Source organism: Corvus kubaryi, unplaced genomic scaffold, assembly GCF_017639235.1.
Source record: "Corvus kubaryi isolate FWS band 111438036 unplaced genomic scaffold, C.kubaryi_AGA036_p1.0 37398, whole genome shotgun sequence".
NCBI classification, from domain to species: Eukaryota; Metazoa; Chordata; class Aves; order Passeriformes; family Corvidae; genus Corvus; species Corvus kubaryi.
In genome coordinates, this window is record NW_024581137.1 from 2,215,746 (window position 1) to 2,236,715 (window position 20,970).

General features: G+C 45.6%; 2 protein-coding genes and 1 long non-coding RNA gene across 8 annotated transcripts in view; 1 reads left to right on the forward strand and 2 right to left on the reverse strand.

The window, feature by feature from the left end:
• PDE1C (phosphodiesterase 1C) overlaps window positions 1–20,970 on the forward strand; it is a 333,742-nt gene that overhangs the window by 140,026 nt on the left and 172,746 nt on the right. The gene's annotated exons all lie outside the window — the stretch shown is intronic.
• Window positions 6,956–9,782, reverse strand: LOC121671976 (endogenous retrovirus group K member 113 Gag polyprotein-like). The gene is made up of 2 exons (XM_042044349.1): window positions 9,698–9,782; window positions 6,956–8,876 (listed from the first exon to the last, which is right to left on the reverse strand). Exon 2 carries the CDS (start codon window positions 8,818–8,820, stop codon window positions 6,961–6,963), a length of 1,860 nt encoding a protein of 619 aa, XP_041900283.1. The 5' UTR covers window positions 8,821–8,876; window positions 9,698–9,782; the 3' UTR covers window positions 6,956–6,960.
• Window positions 10,507–12,497, reverse strand: LOC121671979. The gene is made up of 2 exons (XR_006018695.1): window positions 12,410–12,497; window positions 10,507–11,638 (listed from the first exon to the last, which is right to left on the reverse strand). It is a non-coding gene; the product is annotated as an uncharacterized LOC121671979 (long non-coding RNA).

The window sequence follows — 20,970 nt, forward strand, 5'->3', positions numbered from 1 at the left end:
TTCCCTCCTCACTGCTGATTGAGGACCCACTTAATGGTGCCATGGGCCCTTTCAACAATTGACTGTCCTGTAGGGGAGTGTGGTATGCCTGTGCTGTGCTTCACCCCCTACTGACTGAAGAAATCCCTGAGTTTGTGGGAGGTGTAGGCAGGGCCACTGTCAGTTTTAATTTGTTCTGGGATGCCCAAGATGGCAAACGCCAGGAGAAAGTGCCTGGTGACATCTTTGGTTTTCTCTCCTGCATGAGCCGAAGCAAACACTGCTCCTGAAAACATTTCAATGGACACGTGTATGTATTTTTGCCTGCCGGATAGTGGATCACATCTGTCTGCCACAACTGGCAACTGTTGAATCCTTGGGGTTTAACCCCAGAGCCTAGTGATGGAACTTGGTGCTGCTGACAGCTGGGGCATGTGGCCACTATCGCCCTTGCCTGGTCGCACGGTAGGTGGAACATGCACATGAGGGCTGGCACATTCTGATGGTAAAAGCTGTGGCTCATCTTGGCCTGTGCAAAGATGTCAGGTAATGTTAGCAGTCTGCACAGGGATGGCTAGGGCATCTGCTCTTCTGTTGTCCTCTGCAATGGGCCCTGGGAGGTTGGTGTGTGACCTCACATGCATTTTATGAAATGGTTGCTTTCGGTGGGAGATGAGGTAGATTAACTTCAAAAGCAACCTGTGTAAATTTGGGTTTGACACTACTTTTAGCAAGAAATGTTCAGCTCTAGCAACTACACTGGCCACATATGCCAAATCAGTAACCAGATTAATCAGCTCTTTGAATCTCTCAAAAGCCCTGACAACGGCTGCTAGCTCTGCAATCTGCAGGGATCCTTTAACAGTCTGGATGTCAGACTCCCACTTCTGCATCTTTGAATCTTTCCAAGTCATCACGGACTTCTGTGATCCCCCCGAGCCATCTGTAAAAATGGTCAGGGCCTTTACAGATGTTTGACTTTGGAGTGATTTTGGAGCCAAATGGAAAGCCAAATTAAACAGCTTATGACTGGGTTGGTGAATGGAACTTTGGCCTGTGTAGCTGTCAAGGGCGAACTGGAGGTGCTCATTGTTCTGGAGCAAATGGTCCAGAATCCCAGTCATCAATGGGAGGCAAATGCATGTGAAATCACACCCCACAGGGTGTGGAGGCATCCCCTGGCTTTAATAATGAGCTGAGCCATCAGCTCTTGAGGTGTTGTAATGGTCTTAATAAGCTCACAGTGTAAGAAGACCCACTCGATGATAACGAATGGACCTTTCTGCGCAGCGTCCCACTGAAAAATTAATGCATTGAACCTGGGCGACTTACCCAGGATGATGAGCTGGAACGGGAGAGTGGGGTCACTCCTGTGTGTCTGGTGGGAAGATAACGCTTCCTGGACTTTTGTGATGGATTCCTGGGCCTCAGGAATGATGGCACGGGATGAATCAAGGTCATCATTGCCTCAGAGAAGATTGAAGAGCAGTGTGAGGTTCTCTGTCGTGATCTCCAGCAATGGACGCACCCAGTTGATGGACCCGCAGAGCTGGTGGAGGTCGTGGAGGGTCTTTGGGTTATCTTTGATGGTGAGATGCTGGGGTACAATGGTCTGCTCACTGATTCGGAGTCCCAGGTAGGTCCAAGGGCAGGTTCACTGGATCTTGTCTTCGTGGATTTCAAATCCAGCGTCTTCAATAGCCTTTATTGTCTTAGATAAAACAGTGTCCAAATAGGACTGATCTCGGGAACAAACTAGTATATCATCCACATAATGCAGGACGATGGCATCTGGAAAAGTCTTTCTGATAGGTGAGACGATGTGGGCCATGTACCACTGGCAGATGGAAGGTGAGTTTTTCATCCCCTGAGGGAGGACTCGCTAGTGGTACCTTTTCAGAGGGGCCTGCCTGTTTAGGGATGGGACTGAGAAGGCAAACCAGGGTGCATCTTGAGGATGGAGGGGGATGTTAAAAAAGCAGTCTTTGATATCTATGACTGCAAGTCTCCCTTTGCATGGCAGCATGGAGAGTGAGGGCAGGCCGGGCTGCAGGGGACCTAGGTCTTCGATGACCTCGTTTATCTTGTGAAGGTTGTGGAGAAGTCTCCACCTGTATTTGCCAAGTTTCTTAATAACAAAGACAGGAGAGTTCCAAGGGCTGTTGATGGGTATTATATGACCCTTGGAAAGCTGCTCTTCCATGAGGAACTCTAAAGCATGCAGCTTTTCAGCTGAAAGGGACCACTTGTCTGTCCACACTGGACTATCGGTCTTCAATGTCAGCGGTGGGGTGGCGTGCTCTTCAGTGGCCCCAACTAAAAATCCCGAGGTGGCTTGGGGATTTCTAGTCTATCTCCCCACTGAGACAACAGATCCCTGCCCCACAAGGTAATGCCTGACCTGACCACGAAGGGCCTGATGGTGGCTACCTGACCTTCGGGTCCCTCCACGATGATACTATCTTTGCTGTGCATGGAGAGTGCAGCATCTCCAATCCCCAAGATGACTCCGTTAGCCGGAGTCAGTTTCCAGTCCCGTGGCCACTCAGAGCGAGGTATAATGGTGACATCAGCTCCGGTGTCTGCCATTCCTGGAAGATACAACTCAGAACCTCTGTTAAGCAGACCACACTCTATCATAGGTTTATCTGGTCCCACAACCTCAACCCAGCATGCTATCGGGTTCTCTGGGATCCAGTCTCTATGATGTGGTAGTAGAAAGAATTGGGCAATAGCCATCCCTTTGTATAAAAACCAAGGGGGCTTACTACATGAAACAGTCACAAAAACTTCATCTTGAGGGCTGACAATTTGGACTTCTGGAGTAACATAAAGTACGTCTGGCCCATAAAGAAGTCCACTTCCTGTAATTAAAATGTCTCTTGGGCCATCTGGGGGCCCGCATTGTCCTGTAGGGATTTTATACATGCCCTCATTATCAAATTTAATAGAAAGGGCACTCATCAGCTGCTGTCGGGTGCCCACCTGGACCTGTTGGGATGCCTCGGAGACCTGGAGCTCCTGGTCCACATAGGCATAATCAGGAATTATTTCCAGAACCTCGGGATAGCAGGCAGGGCAGGGCAAGGTGGCTTGGCATTTGATGTTGTAGCGCGGGGCCGTACCGCGCTTTGCTGGCGGTTTCCTGAGTGGCGTTGATGGTGGAGCTGACAAGTTGGGCAGTCTAATAGCGGGCATCCCACCGGTCGATGAAATTCCTTGGCCACCCGAGGTTCCTGGCAGTCCTTAAGAAAGTGTCCAAACTCCCCACAATTAAAGCATCTTTGCTCTTCCTTGGATGATGCCACCAAGGCTTCAGCCACCCCTTTTGAAACTGCTATTGCTATTTTGTGTTCTGTGGATGTTAGTTTGGCACAGGCTTCAATCATTTGATCTATTGTGGGCTCAGGGTCAAGAGGGAGGGCCCTTCAAATTTTCTTACACTCTGCATTTGAGTTGGCCATTGCCAAACTGTGTAAGATCTCTTTGCGGGCTTCTGTATTCTTGACCTGCCTTTCAATAGAGCTCTTTAAACAATCAATAAATTTAATAAAAGACTCCTCTATGCCTTGTCTAACATCTGAAAAGTTCAAAGTGGGAGTGGCATCATCTGAGGTTTGGAGCAGGGTTTGGAGCAGGGCTTCCTCCACTGCCTTTTTAATATCTCCGAGGACAGCCTCAGGGATGTCTTGAGCCTGGTCCAGGGGCCACTCTAAGTTACCCTCTCTGCATAAATGTTCAATAGTTAAATGAGCTTTCGTGCGGTCTCCTTGATACGTTTGTAGGAGCCCTCTCAACTGTTTCTTCCATGTTCTTTCCCACAGCATATACTCTGTAGGAGAGAGCAGGCATGACACAATGTTTTTGATATCATGGGGCACTAGGGTGAGAGTGGAGAGAGAAACCTGGAGCAGGTTTTTAAAATAGGGTGACCCCCGCCCATAGTCCTTGCTGGCTTTGCATAGCCCCTTTAGCTGCTGCTAAGGTATCGGTTCCCAGTGGGCATTCCTGCCTCCTCTCGTGAAAGTAACTGGGGCAGCGTATGGCACAACCTTATTTTCCAGGTCCCAGTTACCATCTTTGGCTGCCTGCTTTCTCACCCTAGCCCAGTAATCCTCAGACTCAGCATCGGAATCTGAGAAGTCACTGCTCTCCTCTTCTGAATTGGCGAGAGTGTGCCTGGCAGGGGTGCGGGGCTTCTGGCAAGCCGGGGCCCCCTGGTGCGGTGTGGCCGAGATGGCAGCTTTCAAGCATCCCCCCCCACCCCAGCTTTGGCAGTGTAGGAACCTGCCGTGGGTTGGGTCCCATGGGCGGGGTCACCAATGGAAGGGGTGAGGACACTGGAGGCAGAGGTGGGGTCGGCAGCTGGGAGGGGACTCCTGGTGAAGGGGGGGGGCCCAACACAAACATGCTCATCGACACATGGGAGGGGCCAGGGACAGAGAGGGGGCCAGGCACGGTGACGTAAGCGGGAGTAGGTGGAGGGGGGGCTGTGCAATTGCAAAATGGCTGCCCCCACGGCCACGGCTGCCACATGGTGTTCTCCATCTTGTGTAACTGGAGGGGAGGGGGGAAATTAAAAATAGAAGAAGCAGCTGGGATTGTGGTACTGGCCATGCTGCCACCATCTTGGAGCAAGTTTGAAGTGGAAAAAACCAGGAAAGTGAGTACAGGGAGAAGGTTTGGAGAAGAATCTTCCCCAAAGGTAGCTTGGCCAGCGCTATCCTGAGCAGGGAACAAAAGAGACCTGGAGGTGGCAGGGAGTCGGTAGCAGCCCTGGGCCGTCAGGCAGAATCCATCTCCCTGTTTCTCTTGAGGCAGGGCAGAGGGAACAGGGATGCAGGGATAGGGACGTGGGCAAGGGGTGTTTTTCCAAACAGTTCCCAACATTTTTAACAGCTTTCTAACTAGCTGGTAGAACAAATAAATTTTTCCCAATGCAAACAGCCAAGGAACAAGCCATTTTAAATTCCCTCTAAAGTGGTTAAGCAACCAAGTAAGAAAATGCATTAAATCTTCCCTTGAAAAATGAAAGTTCCTGCAAATAAGGGCTTTTAGAACTTGGGGAAAGGCATCCCATAGGAGACGGTCTATCTCAGCCTCCATCTCCCTCTCCTCTCAGCCCTGAGACAAAAGAGAAAAATGAAAAGGATAAGAAGTGACCTGTATCTCACCAGAGGGTCAAATGAACATCTTGGGGGTGGTCCGGTTGACCGCAGACCGGTCTCTATTACCGCAGGCCTGGGCCCTATGGTATATCACCATGTCCCGCAGCCATAGGGAGGAGGAGGAGAGATGATCCAGCAGGCAGGAACTGTGCAGCGAGATTGATTGATTGAATTATTTTACAAACTCTTTTATAGACTTTTTTCTTCATAGTCTAATTGGACAAAGGATCAGCCACCCCTTGGGGTGATTGGCTAAAATCCTAAAACATCCATTGTCAAAATATTTTTCTACTATACCATAAACAAGACTTTTCAAGGTTGCAGGTGGCTTGGTTGTTTACATTCCCTGCTACCTCTTCTGCATGAGAGAAAAGTCTCTCACGGACTTAGAAAATAGCAAGAAAATCCTTGCTAGCAGCATTTTTGTAACTACAATTCCCCCTTTTGTTTGATAACAACTCTACTATTAATCCTAAATAGAAATTTACATCAGTTATTAATTCTAAATATGTCCTTAAGGCTATAACTATCTGACTCCATAACAAGAATTTTAAAGTTCAGTCTCTGCTTGCGGAAGGACCATCCCAGTGTCTGCTTGCAGAAGGACCATCTGCCTCATAGTTGACATCTTGGTCATCATCAGAAGAGTCATTAGGCTGATGATCTACATTCTGGTCACCATTTGGATGGTTGGCGTTCTGATCATCATTGGAGGTTGCCTGTTCTGCCTCTGGTGCTGTAGGTCAGGGTGAACACATTTTAAAGGTAGCCACCGTACCCCAATATCTGTGGAAATGCAAGCATACCCACAACCCCAAACGATAAGCTCATGAGGGCCTTCCCACTGGGTAGTGAGTAAATTCTGCACCCAGACTTTTGCCCGGGGCAGCTGTCTCTCGCCTGCAGACTGCAATGAGAGAAAATGATTCAGAATAACAGGATTATTTGAATTTTGTGGAACTGTAAGGTGATTAATTGTATACAAAGCTTTGGCTAGTTGGCTCCAGTAACCAAATTCAAAGATTCCTGTGAGAATTGTTGAAAGCCATGGTAACAGCTCTTAATTCAACTAACTCAGCAGAGTTGGACCTGGATTGGTGTGTTAATCAACCACTGCAAAGGCAGTGTAGGATACTGTGCGCCCTTACGCACAGTGACCCCTGCTAAAAATTTGTCCCAATCTGTACGCCCCAAGCTGCCAACACATCCCGTCCCCAAAGGTTGAGGGAAGTGGTAGCAACATAAGGCCTAATTGTAGCTGGGTGCCCCTCTGAGTCCTTCACCACCACAGGCCGTTCGCTTAAATAGCTCTGTGTGGTTCCTCCTAATCCTGCGATGGCCGATCCCACCGGGGCTAAAGGCCATGAGGGAGGCCACACAGAGAAGGAGATGATAGTTACATCAGCACCCATATCAATCAAACCTTGAAGCTGAATCCGGGGTGGTTGGGCGTTCGGCAGGATCAGGGTACCTGTCATCTGTGGCCTTTGGTCAGAGATGTCTGCAGTCCAGAAGGCCTGCGGAAGTCCCGTAGATCCACTGCCGTTATCTTTGTGAGTTTGTTGTTCTATCCTGGGGACACAAGACTTAAAAGGCACTAATTTAGCAAGGCAGGTCTTTTCAGGAATAGTTACAGGGGGTTTTTGTGTGGAGACCATAGCGCAAATCTGACCTTTTAAGTCAGCATCAGTAACTCTTGAGTGCACTAAGATTCCTTGATGGGCAACGTCAGGTTTCCCCACCAGCATCGCACTGGATCCCTGGGCTAAGGGTCCATACGCATCCAAGGGAACCTTATAAATACCGCTAGAGTCTAAGACAACTGTGGCTGCGGTGTGGACGTCAAAACCATCTGATCCCCGGGTGCTGTCTCTAGGGTGGCTGGGTAGGCCTGTGCCTGTATCTGTGCCACTCTCTGGGGGAGAGACTGCATCAGAGAGCAATTCCCCCTCCTTGCACCCCGGCGGAAGTTTCCTGACAACGGCCGACCATCGGCATGAGTCATGGATTTACAATAGTCCAAGCAATGCCCTGGCCTGCCACACCTCTTGCACTGGGGGATCGGTGTGTTCTCTTTTTGGTTTGGCTTAGGCTGCTTCCGTTTTTTCGCCTGTTTTGGTTGCTTTGGTTCACGACCAGAAGATGTGTGAACAGGCTGCAGGAACGGAGCCAAAGCAGACCTTTTCTGGTTCCCAGATCCCACCTTAGCACAGGCTTTGACCATGTCTGTTACCTCAGGATCCCCTGGCAACACATCTGTGATTTTTCTGCACTCCTCGTTTGCATTATCTCTCAGTAACTGCCTTAACAACATCTGTCTTAACCTGTCATCCTCAACCTGCTTCTCAAGAGAAGCAGCGACTTTCTCTACAAAAGAAAGGAATGACTCTGATTTGCCTTGAACTATTTCAGTATATCGCTTTCTGAGTGCTGACAACTCTATGGTTTTCAACAGGGCAGCCATGCCGACCTGTTGAGCTTGCTGCAGGATGCTAGAGGACAAGGTACCCTGTAGACTGGGATCAGAGAAGGGACCAGTCCCCATCAAAGCATCCATTCCTGCTGTCCGTCTAGGATCAGCAGCAGGGAGCTGCATATTCGCTAATGCAGCCTTGTTGGCCAGCTTTCTCCAGGTTTTCTCAAAAACTGTAAATTGTACAGGTTGAAATAGAATTTGACCTAAGTGTCTGATATCAAATGGAGAAAGCAAATCTGTATTTATCACCCTTATTATCTGCATAACCTCAGCAGAACCTAGCCCATATTGTGCCACCTTGGATTGGAGGTCCTTGGCAACCTTCCAAGCAATTACCTCATGCTTGTCATGCTCCCCTGAATCTGGGAGAGCCTTATACACCGGGAAAGCTTGGATCTCCCCTTTTGGGGAACCACTACCATCCTGAACTTCTGGCACAGCCTGTGGATGAAGTGTAACAGCTCCCCGGTTACCCCCAGAATCCTCAAATCTATTTGGCATTCCAAGTGTTTCCAATAACCTCCAGTCACCCTCCTCCAATGCTCGCATCTTAACTGACTCTAAGAAGCGACTGTAATGGGTTGGACGCACTGTTACCATGCAGTCCTGAAAGGTCCAGGGGTGAGACCGATGCAGCCTTTTTCTTCGCTGCACGGCTACAGCTGCCTGACGACCTGGGGCCAGAACCTCATCTGCCTCACTGTCTGACGATGAATCATCAGGTAAAGGCAACTCTGAAGTGCTGGGAGTGAACAGAAATGGACGGAGAGGGGCACTTTGGCTAAGTTCGCTAGAGGCAGAACAGACAGCACAGACTGCAGCTGGCTGCGCTGCAGTTTGGACAGCAGCTTCTTTACAGGGTGCCGTCTCGGGCAGTCCTGACCGAGCCGGTCCTGGAACTGCTGCCGCCGTCTCTGGAGCTACGGCCGCGCTCGGCGCCATGCTTGGCCCTTGCTCTGCGGCCATGCTCAGCGCTGCGCTCGTCACTGCTCCTCTTTCGTGGTCCCCGGCCGCGTTCGGCGCCGCCCTCCCCAGCTGCCGCTCCGCAGCCGCTGCCGCTTCCGGGTTCTCCCGTGGCAGCACTACTTCTGGGTTCGCCGCCGGCCGTGCCGCTTCCTGGTTTGGAGCCGCGTCTTCCGCGGGCGGCGCGGGTGGCGCGGGCTCGGCACGCCCCGCATGGCAGGGTGGCTCTGGCATCCGCTGCAGTAGCAAGCTGAACAGGTCCTCCACCCTTCAGGATATGTTCGGTAACTCTGTCAGGAAAGGCAGATGCTGTATTAAAAGGTTGATGGCTCGGTTCTGCAACTGCACAGAACAGTCCAGCATCAGGGAGGGCAGTGGAGCACACCCAGGCAGTCTCGGGGCAGGCACGCCCGGCGCTACGCCGGCTAAGAAGTTAGATCCAGGTGCATACGCAACCGAACTAGGAGCCGCTCTGGGGGTCCAAGTTGCTAAACCGCTGATTCGCGGCCCTGGATAAGCCGTGGCTGCTGCCGAGCTGAACGGCAAGGCAGGCTGTGCACCCTCTTGCTGCCCCAACCCCCCCGCCTCTGCCGGCGCGGGGTCCCTGGGGGCCACAGAGTCCTGCGACTGTGCAGGGTGAGGCGGCACAGGCTCTGCCTGTGGAGCCGGGGGTTTTTTTCCGAATCCACCATCATTTACCCCAGAAGCCCGGTCAGCGGGGTCCCCCTCGGACATTCCTCCGTCACTCATCACCGAAATAGGCGATCCAGCCCTGCTGTCACAGTCAAGGTCTGTCAGCAGAAAAAATAATGAACGCCAGGTTTTGTATAATTCTAACGCTGCTGGCTCCCCAGTCGGGAGCTCGTGTCGGACAGCACAGCCGAGTTCCTGCCATAAGGCAAAGTCCAGGGCAGTATCTCTGTCCATGGAAATCCCTTTTAAGGTAGCCCAGTCTAATAATTCCCGAACTGAGTTTTCAGGAATGGAGGTGTGCATTATACTAAACACACCTTTCCAGACCAGTACTACAGTGTCGGTTTGTGAGCTGCTGTTCGCCATTTCTCAGTCCTGTCGGACTTCCTGGTCCTGGGGGGGAAGGGGAACAGCTTACCTCTAGAGAAATTCGGCTTGGCTCGCAGCAGCAGGACACATCAGAGAGTGCAGATCACGTCGGGCAGCACCAAATATTACCGCAGGCCTGGGCCCTATGGTATATCACCGTGTCCCACAGCCATAGGGAGGAGGAGGAGAGATGATCCAGCAGGCAGGAATTGTGCAGCAAGACTGATTGATTGAATTATTTTACAAATTCTTTTATAGACTTTTTTCTTCATAGTCTAATTGGACAAAGGACCAGCCACCCCTTGGGGTGATTGGCTAAAATCCTAAAACATCCATTGTCAAAATATTTTTCTACTATACCATAAACAAGACTTTTCAAGGTTGCAGGTGGCTTGGTTGTTTACATTCCCTGCTACCTCTTCTGCATGAGAGAAAAATCTCTCACGGACTTAGAAAATAGCAAGAAAATCCTTGCTAGCAGCATTTTTGTATCTACAGGTCTCCTCTTCTCCTAAGGAGATTATCGGTCTCCCTCTCTGAGACCCGTGATAGAACTCAGAGGTTTCTTCCGGGGAAATGGCTGTTCTGAAAAGTGACTTAGGTCCAGCTGCAAGAAGCTGCTGGAGATGCTGCCGGGGACAGTCCAAGGAAGTCCTAATATCAGGCACCAGATATTAGTAAGCCCCCCGGCTCTGCGGGGTTCCATGTCAGAGCGCGGGGTGTCACAACCTCTAAACAGCGTCTCCACAGCTAAGCCGCTCGGCAGGATCTGCTGAATACACTCACGCGCGCATGCACAAACACACGGATAGCTTCAGTAATAAAGTCAATGGCAAGGTGATAGGAAGGGTCCTTGCATAGATTTCCACAGAAAGCAGTTTATTGCTACTGCCTGTGAAGGTTTCTAGAGGCAAATGACCCAGAACACGTGAGAACTCAGGCTTAAGTACGGGGATGTGGCTAGCACCAGGAGCCAACTGGGGAAGCAGAACTGGGGTAGAGTACCATAACCAAACATAGCATTCTGGGAGAGGCTTCTTTCCCTCACCATGACCGTGACAGAACTATCTGGTATTAAGGACTGTCTTATCGAGAATTCTCTCTGTCCCTGTACCACAGGCCAACTGGCCACCACAGATTTGTATCAAGGGTAAACAGAAAGACACCAAAGGAAGTTAATTTAACTATACTCTTAGGCATTAAACTTCTGTAAAAAAGATGTTTAAGAAACAGGCCCGCTAGGCCTTTCACCATCTTGGTAATCCTCCTTTGGACCATTTCTAATAGCATTATATTTTTCTTATATTGCGGTGCCTACAACTGAATCATTTGTCACTGTGTGTAGCTGAAATATATTTACAAATTGGGTTTTACTGAACAAGCAAACTTCTTATAGATGCTATAGAGACAATATAAATTATCAGGACAAAGGTATTATTTAAATGTTTTCATGTTATTGTAGTATTGAAATAATACATAATATTATAAAACTAATAGGGAGTAGAAAATCTGTGTGTGAATACAGGTTTGTAGTCAAAGAAGGGAAGGAAGAAATAAGTGGGCAGTACTAGGAAAACAAAGGTGGATTATAGGGTGATTTGTGGTAAGACTCTACAACTCATAACGTTATAAAGTAGGTATGGTTATTACAGCCCTGGACGCATGAGAGGTAGTCCTCCAAAAACATACGTGCTGTTCACGGTATTCAGCTTGGTATATATCAGCTTACAAGTTACATATGCATTAGGTTACACAATACGCCTATACATATTCGTTATCTAGCCCCGCTTCATATTATAATGAGCTCAAAAGTCATTTCCATATGCCTTGCGCCTGCACAGTGCCTCCTGGTGGTCGTGGGCAGGGGTCTTAAGATGAAGTAAATGAGTCTTCCTCAGGACTGAACTTTTCACCTAGCCCTCTTGTGCATGCTCTCTGAGTTCCTGGTCCAAGTCCAAACCTCAAGGCTGGTTTCAGCTGGTTTCAGGGTCTGAAAGCAGGTATCTTTGGTCACGGTTTCTTCCTCTTATCAATGGTCTTGCATCTTACCCTTATCCTCCCCTACATCCTTCTCTTTCTGTTTGGCAAGCATAATTAGTATTGAACAAGCAATATACATTGTCTAGCAAGCAGCTGCAAAATTTAGCAATACTAGCAGTACCTACAGTCAGCAATTAACCCTTAAAGCCTAAGGCCCCTATATCAAGGGCTGTTCAGCTTTGTTTTATAATATGAAAAACAGTCCAGGTTGCAGTTAAGACTGCTGAGTGGTTTATAGAAAATCACCTCGATGACTTAAGCAGTTTCCCAAATTATATCACATGAGGAGTACCAAGCTGTGATGCTTTTCCTAGATGAGGAAGCGATGGGTTCAGTGCATCTTACATGTTTTTGTACTGTATTTTTGAAAGTCTTTAAGAGTACTCTCCAGTGCAAGGAGAAATACAGAACTCTTGGCTGTCTAATCCATAAAGACTTAATGTGCTCCGTCTGCTCCTATTGTTTAAAACTTGTAAGTTAATATGTATGTATTTTCATTCTGTTTTTGAAAACCATTTTATTTCAAATTATATCTGTAGCATTACCAGATCTTTTCAGTCTGTGTGGGACATAGATTTCAACACAGGATATTAAGGAGACACTGGCACACATTTTTCTGGGAAAGGCCAGAAATGTCTATCTCAGGAATACCTGTTGCACAAGCATAATGACCACTACCTTCTCCAAAGTGAAAGAATGACAAAGTAAATAGGTGTATTACCTCATCCTGCAGCCGTATGGAGGAGGAGAGATATCCAGCAGGCAGGAATTGTGCAGCAAGATTGATTTATTTAATTATTTTACAAAGTCTTTTATAGACTTTTTTCTTGATAGTCTAATTGGACAAAGGATCAGCCACCCCTTGGGTGATTGGCTAATATCCTAAAACATCCATTGTCAAAATGTTTTCCTACTGTACTATAAACAAAGCTCATCAAGGTCGCAGGGGTTCATGGTTTATAAACTCTGCGAATATCTTCTGTGAGAGAGAAAAGTATCCCATGGACTTAGAAAGTAGCAAGACAATTTCTTGCTGGCAGCATTTTTGTATCCACATAGGAGAATATTGATTAGTAACTATTATGGCTAGGAGTGATTAATTTTTTTAAAAAGTGGAGCTTTTAGGAGGAGAACTATACAATTGATAATTGTTCAGATCTAAATGCAGTTCTCTGACCGTATCAGAGACCACATGGCAGTTTTCTCTCACAACAAATATGCATGGTGAGAAAGCTTCCAGGGAATAATGTTCTCAGAAATATTTTCATTACACATTTACTATCATCAGTGAAACTAATGGTTGTGAATGAAGATACCATGAAGCTGATTTCCCTCTTGTCCTTTGAATAAGTTGTGTTCCTTCACACTGATTGTTTCTAAGCCATGCTAAGAGCATGCTTTGTATACAGCACACAGCCGGTTTTGTAGTGTGTGAATACATCTTGGTGGCTACTCAAAACCTCTAACTGATGAAGATTATCCTTGGTGATACCAGTTGAACATGTGTCACAGTACACGTGAAGAGTCTTGGAAGGATTTGGCAGTATTATGCCAGAATCCTGTCCAAATGATACAGTTGTAATAAAAGGGGAAAAACAACCCAGACAACTGAGTAGATTTTAAAATACACTGACTCTATAGGTCTTCAAAGGCTCAAACAGTTTCTCAACTTAAACTTAGTGCCCTGAATAGAAATATGTGCTTGTTTTATACTTGTTTGAACAGTGATTCTGTTTTTCAAAGAGAAACATTATGTCTGAAATTATGTCTGAATCACTGCAGGGAATAATAAGCTACAGACCCTGCTAAAGGAAGTTACATTTGCCCTTTCTGGAAAAATATGTTTGTAAAAAGGTATTGCAGTTTGGGTGGCATGACCTTAACTTAAAGTCATATTTCTCCTTTGCTTTGTTTGATATGTTTAACATTGCAGTCCTCCTCTTTGTTAGTTTGGGGATAATGAACACTAGGTTTGCAGATTTGTGTGTGCAGAAAATCATGCTGTAAAAAGCCAGTGTCCACAAAGGAGACACAAGAGTCCTGCAACTGCATTTGAATAAAGGGAGAGAGTCCACTAGGCTATAACCCCTTGAGTTTTTGGAGGACGCAGCCTCCGTTTATCCTAAACTCCCAGCTGCATGTTGCCCTCCTCCTTTCCCCATTGGCTGAGGTACTAGGAAGGTACAGACTTCCTGAACTGCCTACTATGAACTGCCTACTACATGTTCCGCCTGGAACATGTATCCCGCCCTCATCATGCACTGTATGACCATTAAAATTAGCTTTCAGCCCACCCTGGGCAGAGAAGTTAATATTCATAAATCTATTAAGCTGTGTATTGTCCCCTAAAGTTCAGAAATTCAGAGTGTACTCAGTCCTGCAAAAAACCTGGGAGGCTTGATGTTTATAAAGACCCCCCACAACCATACTTCCAGAACCTGGCTGATCCTTTCAGATTGACATGTTTGTGAAGACATTAACACCCATTTCTCCTATCAATTTGAACAACAGTTCCCACTTAGGCTTTTGAGCTGATTATTAAATGCCTAGGTCATGTTAAATGTGTGCAGCCAGCTGTTAGGCTAGCATTTTTGAGAATGTAGATCACTGTTGAGGAACACACCTAGTGCAATTAGCTCAGTGTGCAAGTGGCAGGTTGTGCCCTGGGTAGTGGGAAATGGCAGGAGCCCCCGGCAATGAGCTGTGAACTGGTGTTGACCCTTTGCCTAACAAAGGGCATGGGGTTGCATGCATCTGGATGCAGGGTGACCATCCACCACCACTTTCTGGGCCCAGCCATCCACCCAAGTGCACCAGAGAAGGGTGCACTTGTCCAAGCCATGAACTGCCAGCTTTTCCAGGATTAGGCTATGGGAGACAGTGTTGAAGGCCTTGCTGAAGTTCAGGTAGACAACATCCACAGCCTTCCCCTCATCCACCAGGTGGGTCACCTGGTCATAAAAGCAGATCAGGTTGGTCAGGCAGGACCTGCCTCCCCTAAATCCATGCTGGCTGGGTCTGATCCTCACGCTGTCCTGTAGGTGCTGTGTGATCACACTCAAGATGATCTGTTCCATAACCTTGCCAGGCACTGAGATCAGGCTAACAGGCCTGTACTTTCCTGGATTTTCCTTTTGGCTCTTCTTGTGGATGGGTGTCATATTTGATAAAATTCCAGTCATCTGAGACTTCCCTGGTTAGCCAGGACTGATGACAAATGATGAAGAGCAGCTTAATGAACTCTTCTGCCAGCTCCCTCATTACCCTAGGATTGACCCCGTCTGGTCCCACAGGCTTGTGAGAATGGAAGTGGCTCATCAGGTTACTAACTGCTTCCTCCTGGAATACACAGGATCTATTCTGTTCCCTGTCTGGGTCTACCAGCTTAGGAGGCCAGTTGTCCTGAGGATAACCAGTCTTACTGTTGAAGACTGAGGCAAAGAAGGTGTTAAGTACCTCATCCTTTTCCTTGTCTTTGGTGACTACATTCCCCTCTGCATACAATAAAGAATAGAGGTTTTCCTTGCCCCTCTCCTTTTGCCATTAATATATTTATAAAAACACTTTTTATTATCATTTACAGAAGTGTCCAGATTAAGATCTAATTAATTTTTTTTTTGCATGGCCTAACGACATCCTTAAACACTTCCTGAGTCACTGTTATGAATGGATGATGTAGGTTTAAATCAGCTCCTGTCCTTTGCCCAGGCCTCTGGCAGCAGGCAATAGCTGTATTGAGGTGGCCAGCACTCCAAAGATCCACTCTTATCTGCAAGTTCTTTAATAATGGCTGATTCTATCTAATAAAATGAATTATTTATTTATAGACACAAAAATAACAGACATAAGACTTAGAACAGACTATTACACAGGGATAAGACAAAAGGGGATAGAAGTATAATACACACAGAGTTAAAGGTACCATTAAATTTACAGCTAACCAAGAAATAGTATAAGTTAGGATCCAATGTTTCTTACTGCCAATCCTTGAAGGGGTAGACATCAAATTCCTTTCTCTCAATTCCCGGGAAAGTAACCTCAAAAGTTCACATCTGGCCTTAAGGGGAGAAATCTTCTTGCACGTTCCCAAGGAGTGTGTAGGAGACTTCTGCCTCTGTGATAATTTGTGTGCGCTTTTACAGACATAAGAACCAAGTCTTTTGGTCACTGATGTTTATTTTCCTTATCTCTTTCCACATCTGCTCTCATACCAAGATGTGTACTCGGGGCTGGAGCTCAGACTCTCTGGAGCCTGGAGGTGACCTCCTGCTGGGGTCTCTGACTCCTCACTGGGCTATTAATCTGACCTGAGTTATCTCTTTCAAATGCCCCAGCCATGAGAGAGGGGGGATGTCCTACCACAGCTGCCTGTCCCTTTTTCCAAAGATGATACACCCTCTTTCTTACCCTGAGTTTCTGTAAAAGCTCCCTGCTCAGCCAGGCAAGTCTTATTCCCAGCTGACTCACCTTTTGGCACCTAGGGAAGGTCTGCTCTAGCACCTTGAAGATTTCTTTCTTAAAGTATGTCCAGCCTTCCTGAGCCCCTCTTGTTTTTAATGGCTGCTTCCCAGGGAACTTTCTGAATCAGTGTCCTGAATAGGTCAAAGTCCACCCTCTGAAAATCCAGGTTTTGTTGATTTACATCACCAAGTATTGAAAACTTATAATTTCATGGTCTCGCTGCCCAAGACAACCTTTGAACACATCTCCCATCAGCCCTTTTCTGTTGTAAGCAGAAGGTCTGTGGGGTCCCATCTCTGGTAGGCTCACTTAGCCACGACAGGAAGTTACCTTCCACACGCTGGCAAGTAGTGAAGAGGCGATACCATTTTTTGAGTACTGTATTTCAAGATAATGAATACAAACAGGAAGAGTGCATGGCAGGGTAGTTCCATATTCCATATATGTGACATTGATTCTCCCACTGCTTTGAGCAGTCAAATTTCTTACAGCATTTGGCTTGACCAATTGGGACTTTCAGCTCTGATCCATTATAATTTTGCTGCAGTTTATCTACTTTGATGTTATTTAACTGTGGTTGCTCCTGTGCTGTTAAAAAAGTGAATAGATATTGCAGTGTGCAGGACTTTTCATTGTTTGCTTTTAGCAGGATAGAGTGGATCTGATGTATTGCATTGTTATAGATCTTCCTCCAGAAGTTAACAAATCAAGGAGAGAAGATAGACTAGCCATGCACTTTAGAATGACCATCTCTGTATTGCTTTTATATATTTATAGTACAGGATATTTATAGTATTTTTTGAGCTTCAAGTGCATACCATTCTACGATAGCACAGAGCCTTACCAGCTCCTGAATTCTTGCAAATATTGTTATTAACACCTTGGCCTTTGCAGTAAGTCTGTGGCAGGGATGCATGCATGTTTGTCTGTTTCAGTACTCTGCCATGATTCAGAACAACCTCGCAGCAGCTGAAACAAGGCACAATGTTGTTTTCAAACTTTTCCTCCCACTTCAGCTGCAGCCTGTTTCTAGTTTATTACTACTGATGACAATGGAGTAGATTCTCTTAATATAATATACATTCTCTTGATATTATCATATTGGTTTAAATGGACCTTCTGTTGGGGGAAAAAATCTTTTAGGACAGCCCTGTGAAAGGAAAGAGGGAAGATAAGTTGGAGGATACTGGCTGAGTGGTTAAGTTACTCAGTTGACATACAAGAAACTCGTGTTCAAGTATCTTCACTGAGTTGCCATTTTGCCACTGAGCTTTTCTAGTTCCGGTACAAAAACTGTTACATCAAGTATGTATCAGTCTGAAATACAGACTATGAATATTATTCAGGTGTACACAGTGTAATTTCTTCTAGAGTGCAGAGCCAATGACTGGCATATAATGGATGCAATAAGCATAAAAACCACCTAGATACCCATTTTTGCTGGCAGAAAGAATGGAATAAATTTTGTAAGGATTTTTCAAATCACTAGCTAGCAAATTCCTTTTTGTTGTTGGCTCTAGTCTTTCCCAGACACCTAGTAACACAGAATCACATAATAGAATCATAGAATGGCTTGGGTTTGAAGGGACCTTAAAGATCATCTGCCCCTCTGCCATGTTGGAAACACCTTCCACTAGAATGGGTTGTTCAAAGCCCCATTCAACCTGGCCTTGAACGCTTCCACGGAGGAGAATCTACGGCTTCTTTGGGTAACCTGTTCCAGTATCTCACCACTCTCCCAGTAAAGACTTTCCTCCTAACATCTAACCTTCTTTTTTAGTTTAGAACTGTTCTCCCTTGTCCTATCACTATCAAGGATATACTGAAACAGTGCCTGGTCAGGTTTTGCCACATACTGATACCAATAAATAGGGAAAAGTCGTCTTTTTTGATTGGCATTAGAGCTGTATATGTCTTGCAAGAGTATATATCTTGCAAGTAGTTCATAGGTTAAAGAACTCTTCATTTTTGCCTTTTGTCCCTTTTTGCACGGGGATGCTCACTGCAAACAGAATTTGTGGAAGGACAAGCTTTGCTTAATGTGCAAAGATAGTCAGAAAGCAAATGGATGATGTGGCATAATATTTAAAAGACTGAAATAATGGGCCTCCTGTCCTGTGAGCATTTTGTGGTAACCCTGTAAATACAAGGAGTAAAGCAGCTGGAAGAGGATTCTACTGCCTGGTGGTAAAAAAAAAAAAAAAAAAAAAAAAAGAAGCAGAGAAAATTTTATTTCAAGATGAGAGAAATCAAGAGTAGATATTTCTGTGTATGAAAGTGCTGTAAGAAAGCCGAATTAGTACAGAAGTGAAACAGCAAGATTATATTGAGTAGACATTAATTTTACATTAAGGCATACAGAACGAAACTGTGAGATTTGAAACCATAGGGTTTATTAAAACCTTTTAAGATAATGATGGAGTATATTTCTTTTCTTTAAAAAAAAAAAAAATCTGTCAGAGTAAGACTAATTTTTTGTGGTTTTTTTTTTCCTTTTCAATATACTGGATTATTAGAGAAAATGAACTCCTCTACGGTAACTGTGCATGTAATAATTTGTTGTCATTCAAATATTAATTTGATTCAGCTGATTTTTAAAAAACATGTGAGTGAATACCAAAGGGAAATGTATTTCTCCAGACTGATCTAAAAATGTGCGCTTTTTTTCAGTTAAAAAAAGGGGAAATAATTGATGAGAAAAAAGGTTGGCACCCTGTTGAAAATCACAAATGATCCTACACTATTTTGATTTAATTGTAGTGCCTGCAAATATTTTCATTAAAACTCTTTTGAAAGAAAGAAGCCATCTCAGAGTCGAGTATCTCATGTATCTCATTATCCAGTGCTGGTTGGTAGATGGATGAAATTAAAAGAGAGCAAACTAAGGCCAAGGGAAGACAAGGTTTTTAGGCAAGATGAAAAGTGATGTTTCTGAATGTTTAACTCATTTTTCTCATGGGTAGTAGATTTCTGGATGTTTTAGATGAGTTCAGTCATTTGGGCTTGATGGATTGTATTACAAAGTGCTTGGAAATTTCAAAGCTAGTAACTCCAGAAAGTGACCATGGAAATCACTTTTTATGTTTCTAATACGCTGTGGCTTTGAATGACACTGAGTTTGTCTCATTCAGGCTCCCTGCCACCTTAATACTTGTGTCTTCCTACCTCTATGTAAAAGGGCTTCATGCAAAGTGGGGCATTTTGCATCCACAGTAGAATGGCAGAACCTGGCCCTTGCCTTTTACATGCTTCGGTTTCTGTTTAGGGTTTTGATGTGTGATTTTTTTAGGTGCTCACTGCCTCCAATCCAAATTCTGTCACAGCATGGTCTTTGGGAAAACAAGGGGAATAGTTATTCAACCTATTTTTGGGATGAACTGTCATTATATACTTGTAATCAGATTGCATTAACTTTGAAAGGAGGATTATGAAGAAGAGTTTTGCACAGTGAAAGGCTGATAGGTATGCAGATATTCTAGTAATTTTCTGCTTTGGGATGTATCAAATGAAATATTTATCTGACTAACAGTCTCAATGTATTGGAGAGAGGTGACTGTTAAAATAGAAGACAAGTATTTTAGTGTTATTTGTTGTACTGTAATGATGCACTGTGTGCTAGTCCAAAGAGAGCCAAGAGGTCTAGCCATGGACCCGTCCACACTACGGCAGGCACACACTTACAAATATACGCAGGCAGACAGGGTATGCTCCTCTCCTGAAAGAGCTTCTCCTTGAACTGTTGTGAGTGCATGCAGTAGCAGAGGCGAAGAAGTGAAATAGAGGGGACTCTTCACATGTGCTCCACGCAGAGATTTATTCCAGTGAACTCACAGGGACAAAGAGCCAAATTGGTAGGAGGGTCCAGGGATCTTATACTAGGTACAAGATAGGTGGGGAAAGGGATTACATCCAATGAGATAGGGACAAGTAGGCGGGGTTGACAGCAAGGGAACCAATGGGAACAGCACATAGGAGGGACTTAAGGAAGGATCCAGTGGCGGGGCGTTGAGGAACAAAGAAGTTTCTAGAACATATGCATATTAAACAAGGGAAATGAATATACATAAAACTGGGAGGGGAAAACATTAACCTATCAGGGGAAAACGTGCAAATATCAGATCAAAGGAATCATAGGTTCTCACCACAACTAGCGATATACTAAACTTGGGTTGCTGACCACCGCAGCTAGTTGTCTGAATTCTCATCAGGAGACAACAGTGGCTGGAGCCACCTGCACTGCCACAGTACTGATCTCGACAAAATACCATATGTAACTGCAGTATTAGTTGCCTGTGCAGTAACAAGTAAAGTCTGGAGGGAGAGGTAGTGTATTTTAATGGACAAAAAGGTGACAGAAAATTAAGAACCCTTCGAAAAAACAACTCGGCTGTCAGGTACATTACTCTACTCTTACCTCTTCATCCATCTATTACAGCTGAAAAAACATTACTTCCACAATCCAGAGTAATCGGGTAGTAGAGGGGTAAACTGCTTCTTTTTGGCATGGAAATAGTTACTAGGTAGAGGAGCAGGGCTTGAAGCTGCTGATTAATCTCTTCAGCTCACATTCTTAATGTTGCAAATGTCACTCTTCGGGACCTGCTTGAATCTGTCATGTCCTTTTGTGCTCATGGTTCTGAGATCCAGTTAGATACAGTGTCTGATAACAGCTGGACAGCTGAAGGAGTGGTCTTTGAAAACATTTCAGCCCTGTCTGAGGGAGATGGGTTCTTTACCTCAGGACACTGTTTTTTCCTTGATGGCCCACATATTGTAGGGAACCCCTCGAAATTAAGCTGTCTAGAGGAAAATCTGTGCATG

What these genes read in the sequence shown, in the direction of transcription:
- LOC121671976 (XM_042044349.1), bottom strand. Translation starts at nt 8,820, where the DNA reads ATGCCAGAGCCACCCTGCCATGCGGGGCGTGCCGAGCCCGCGCCACCC.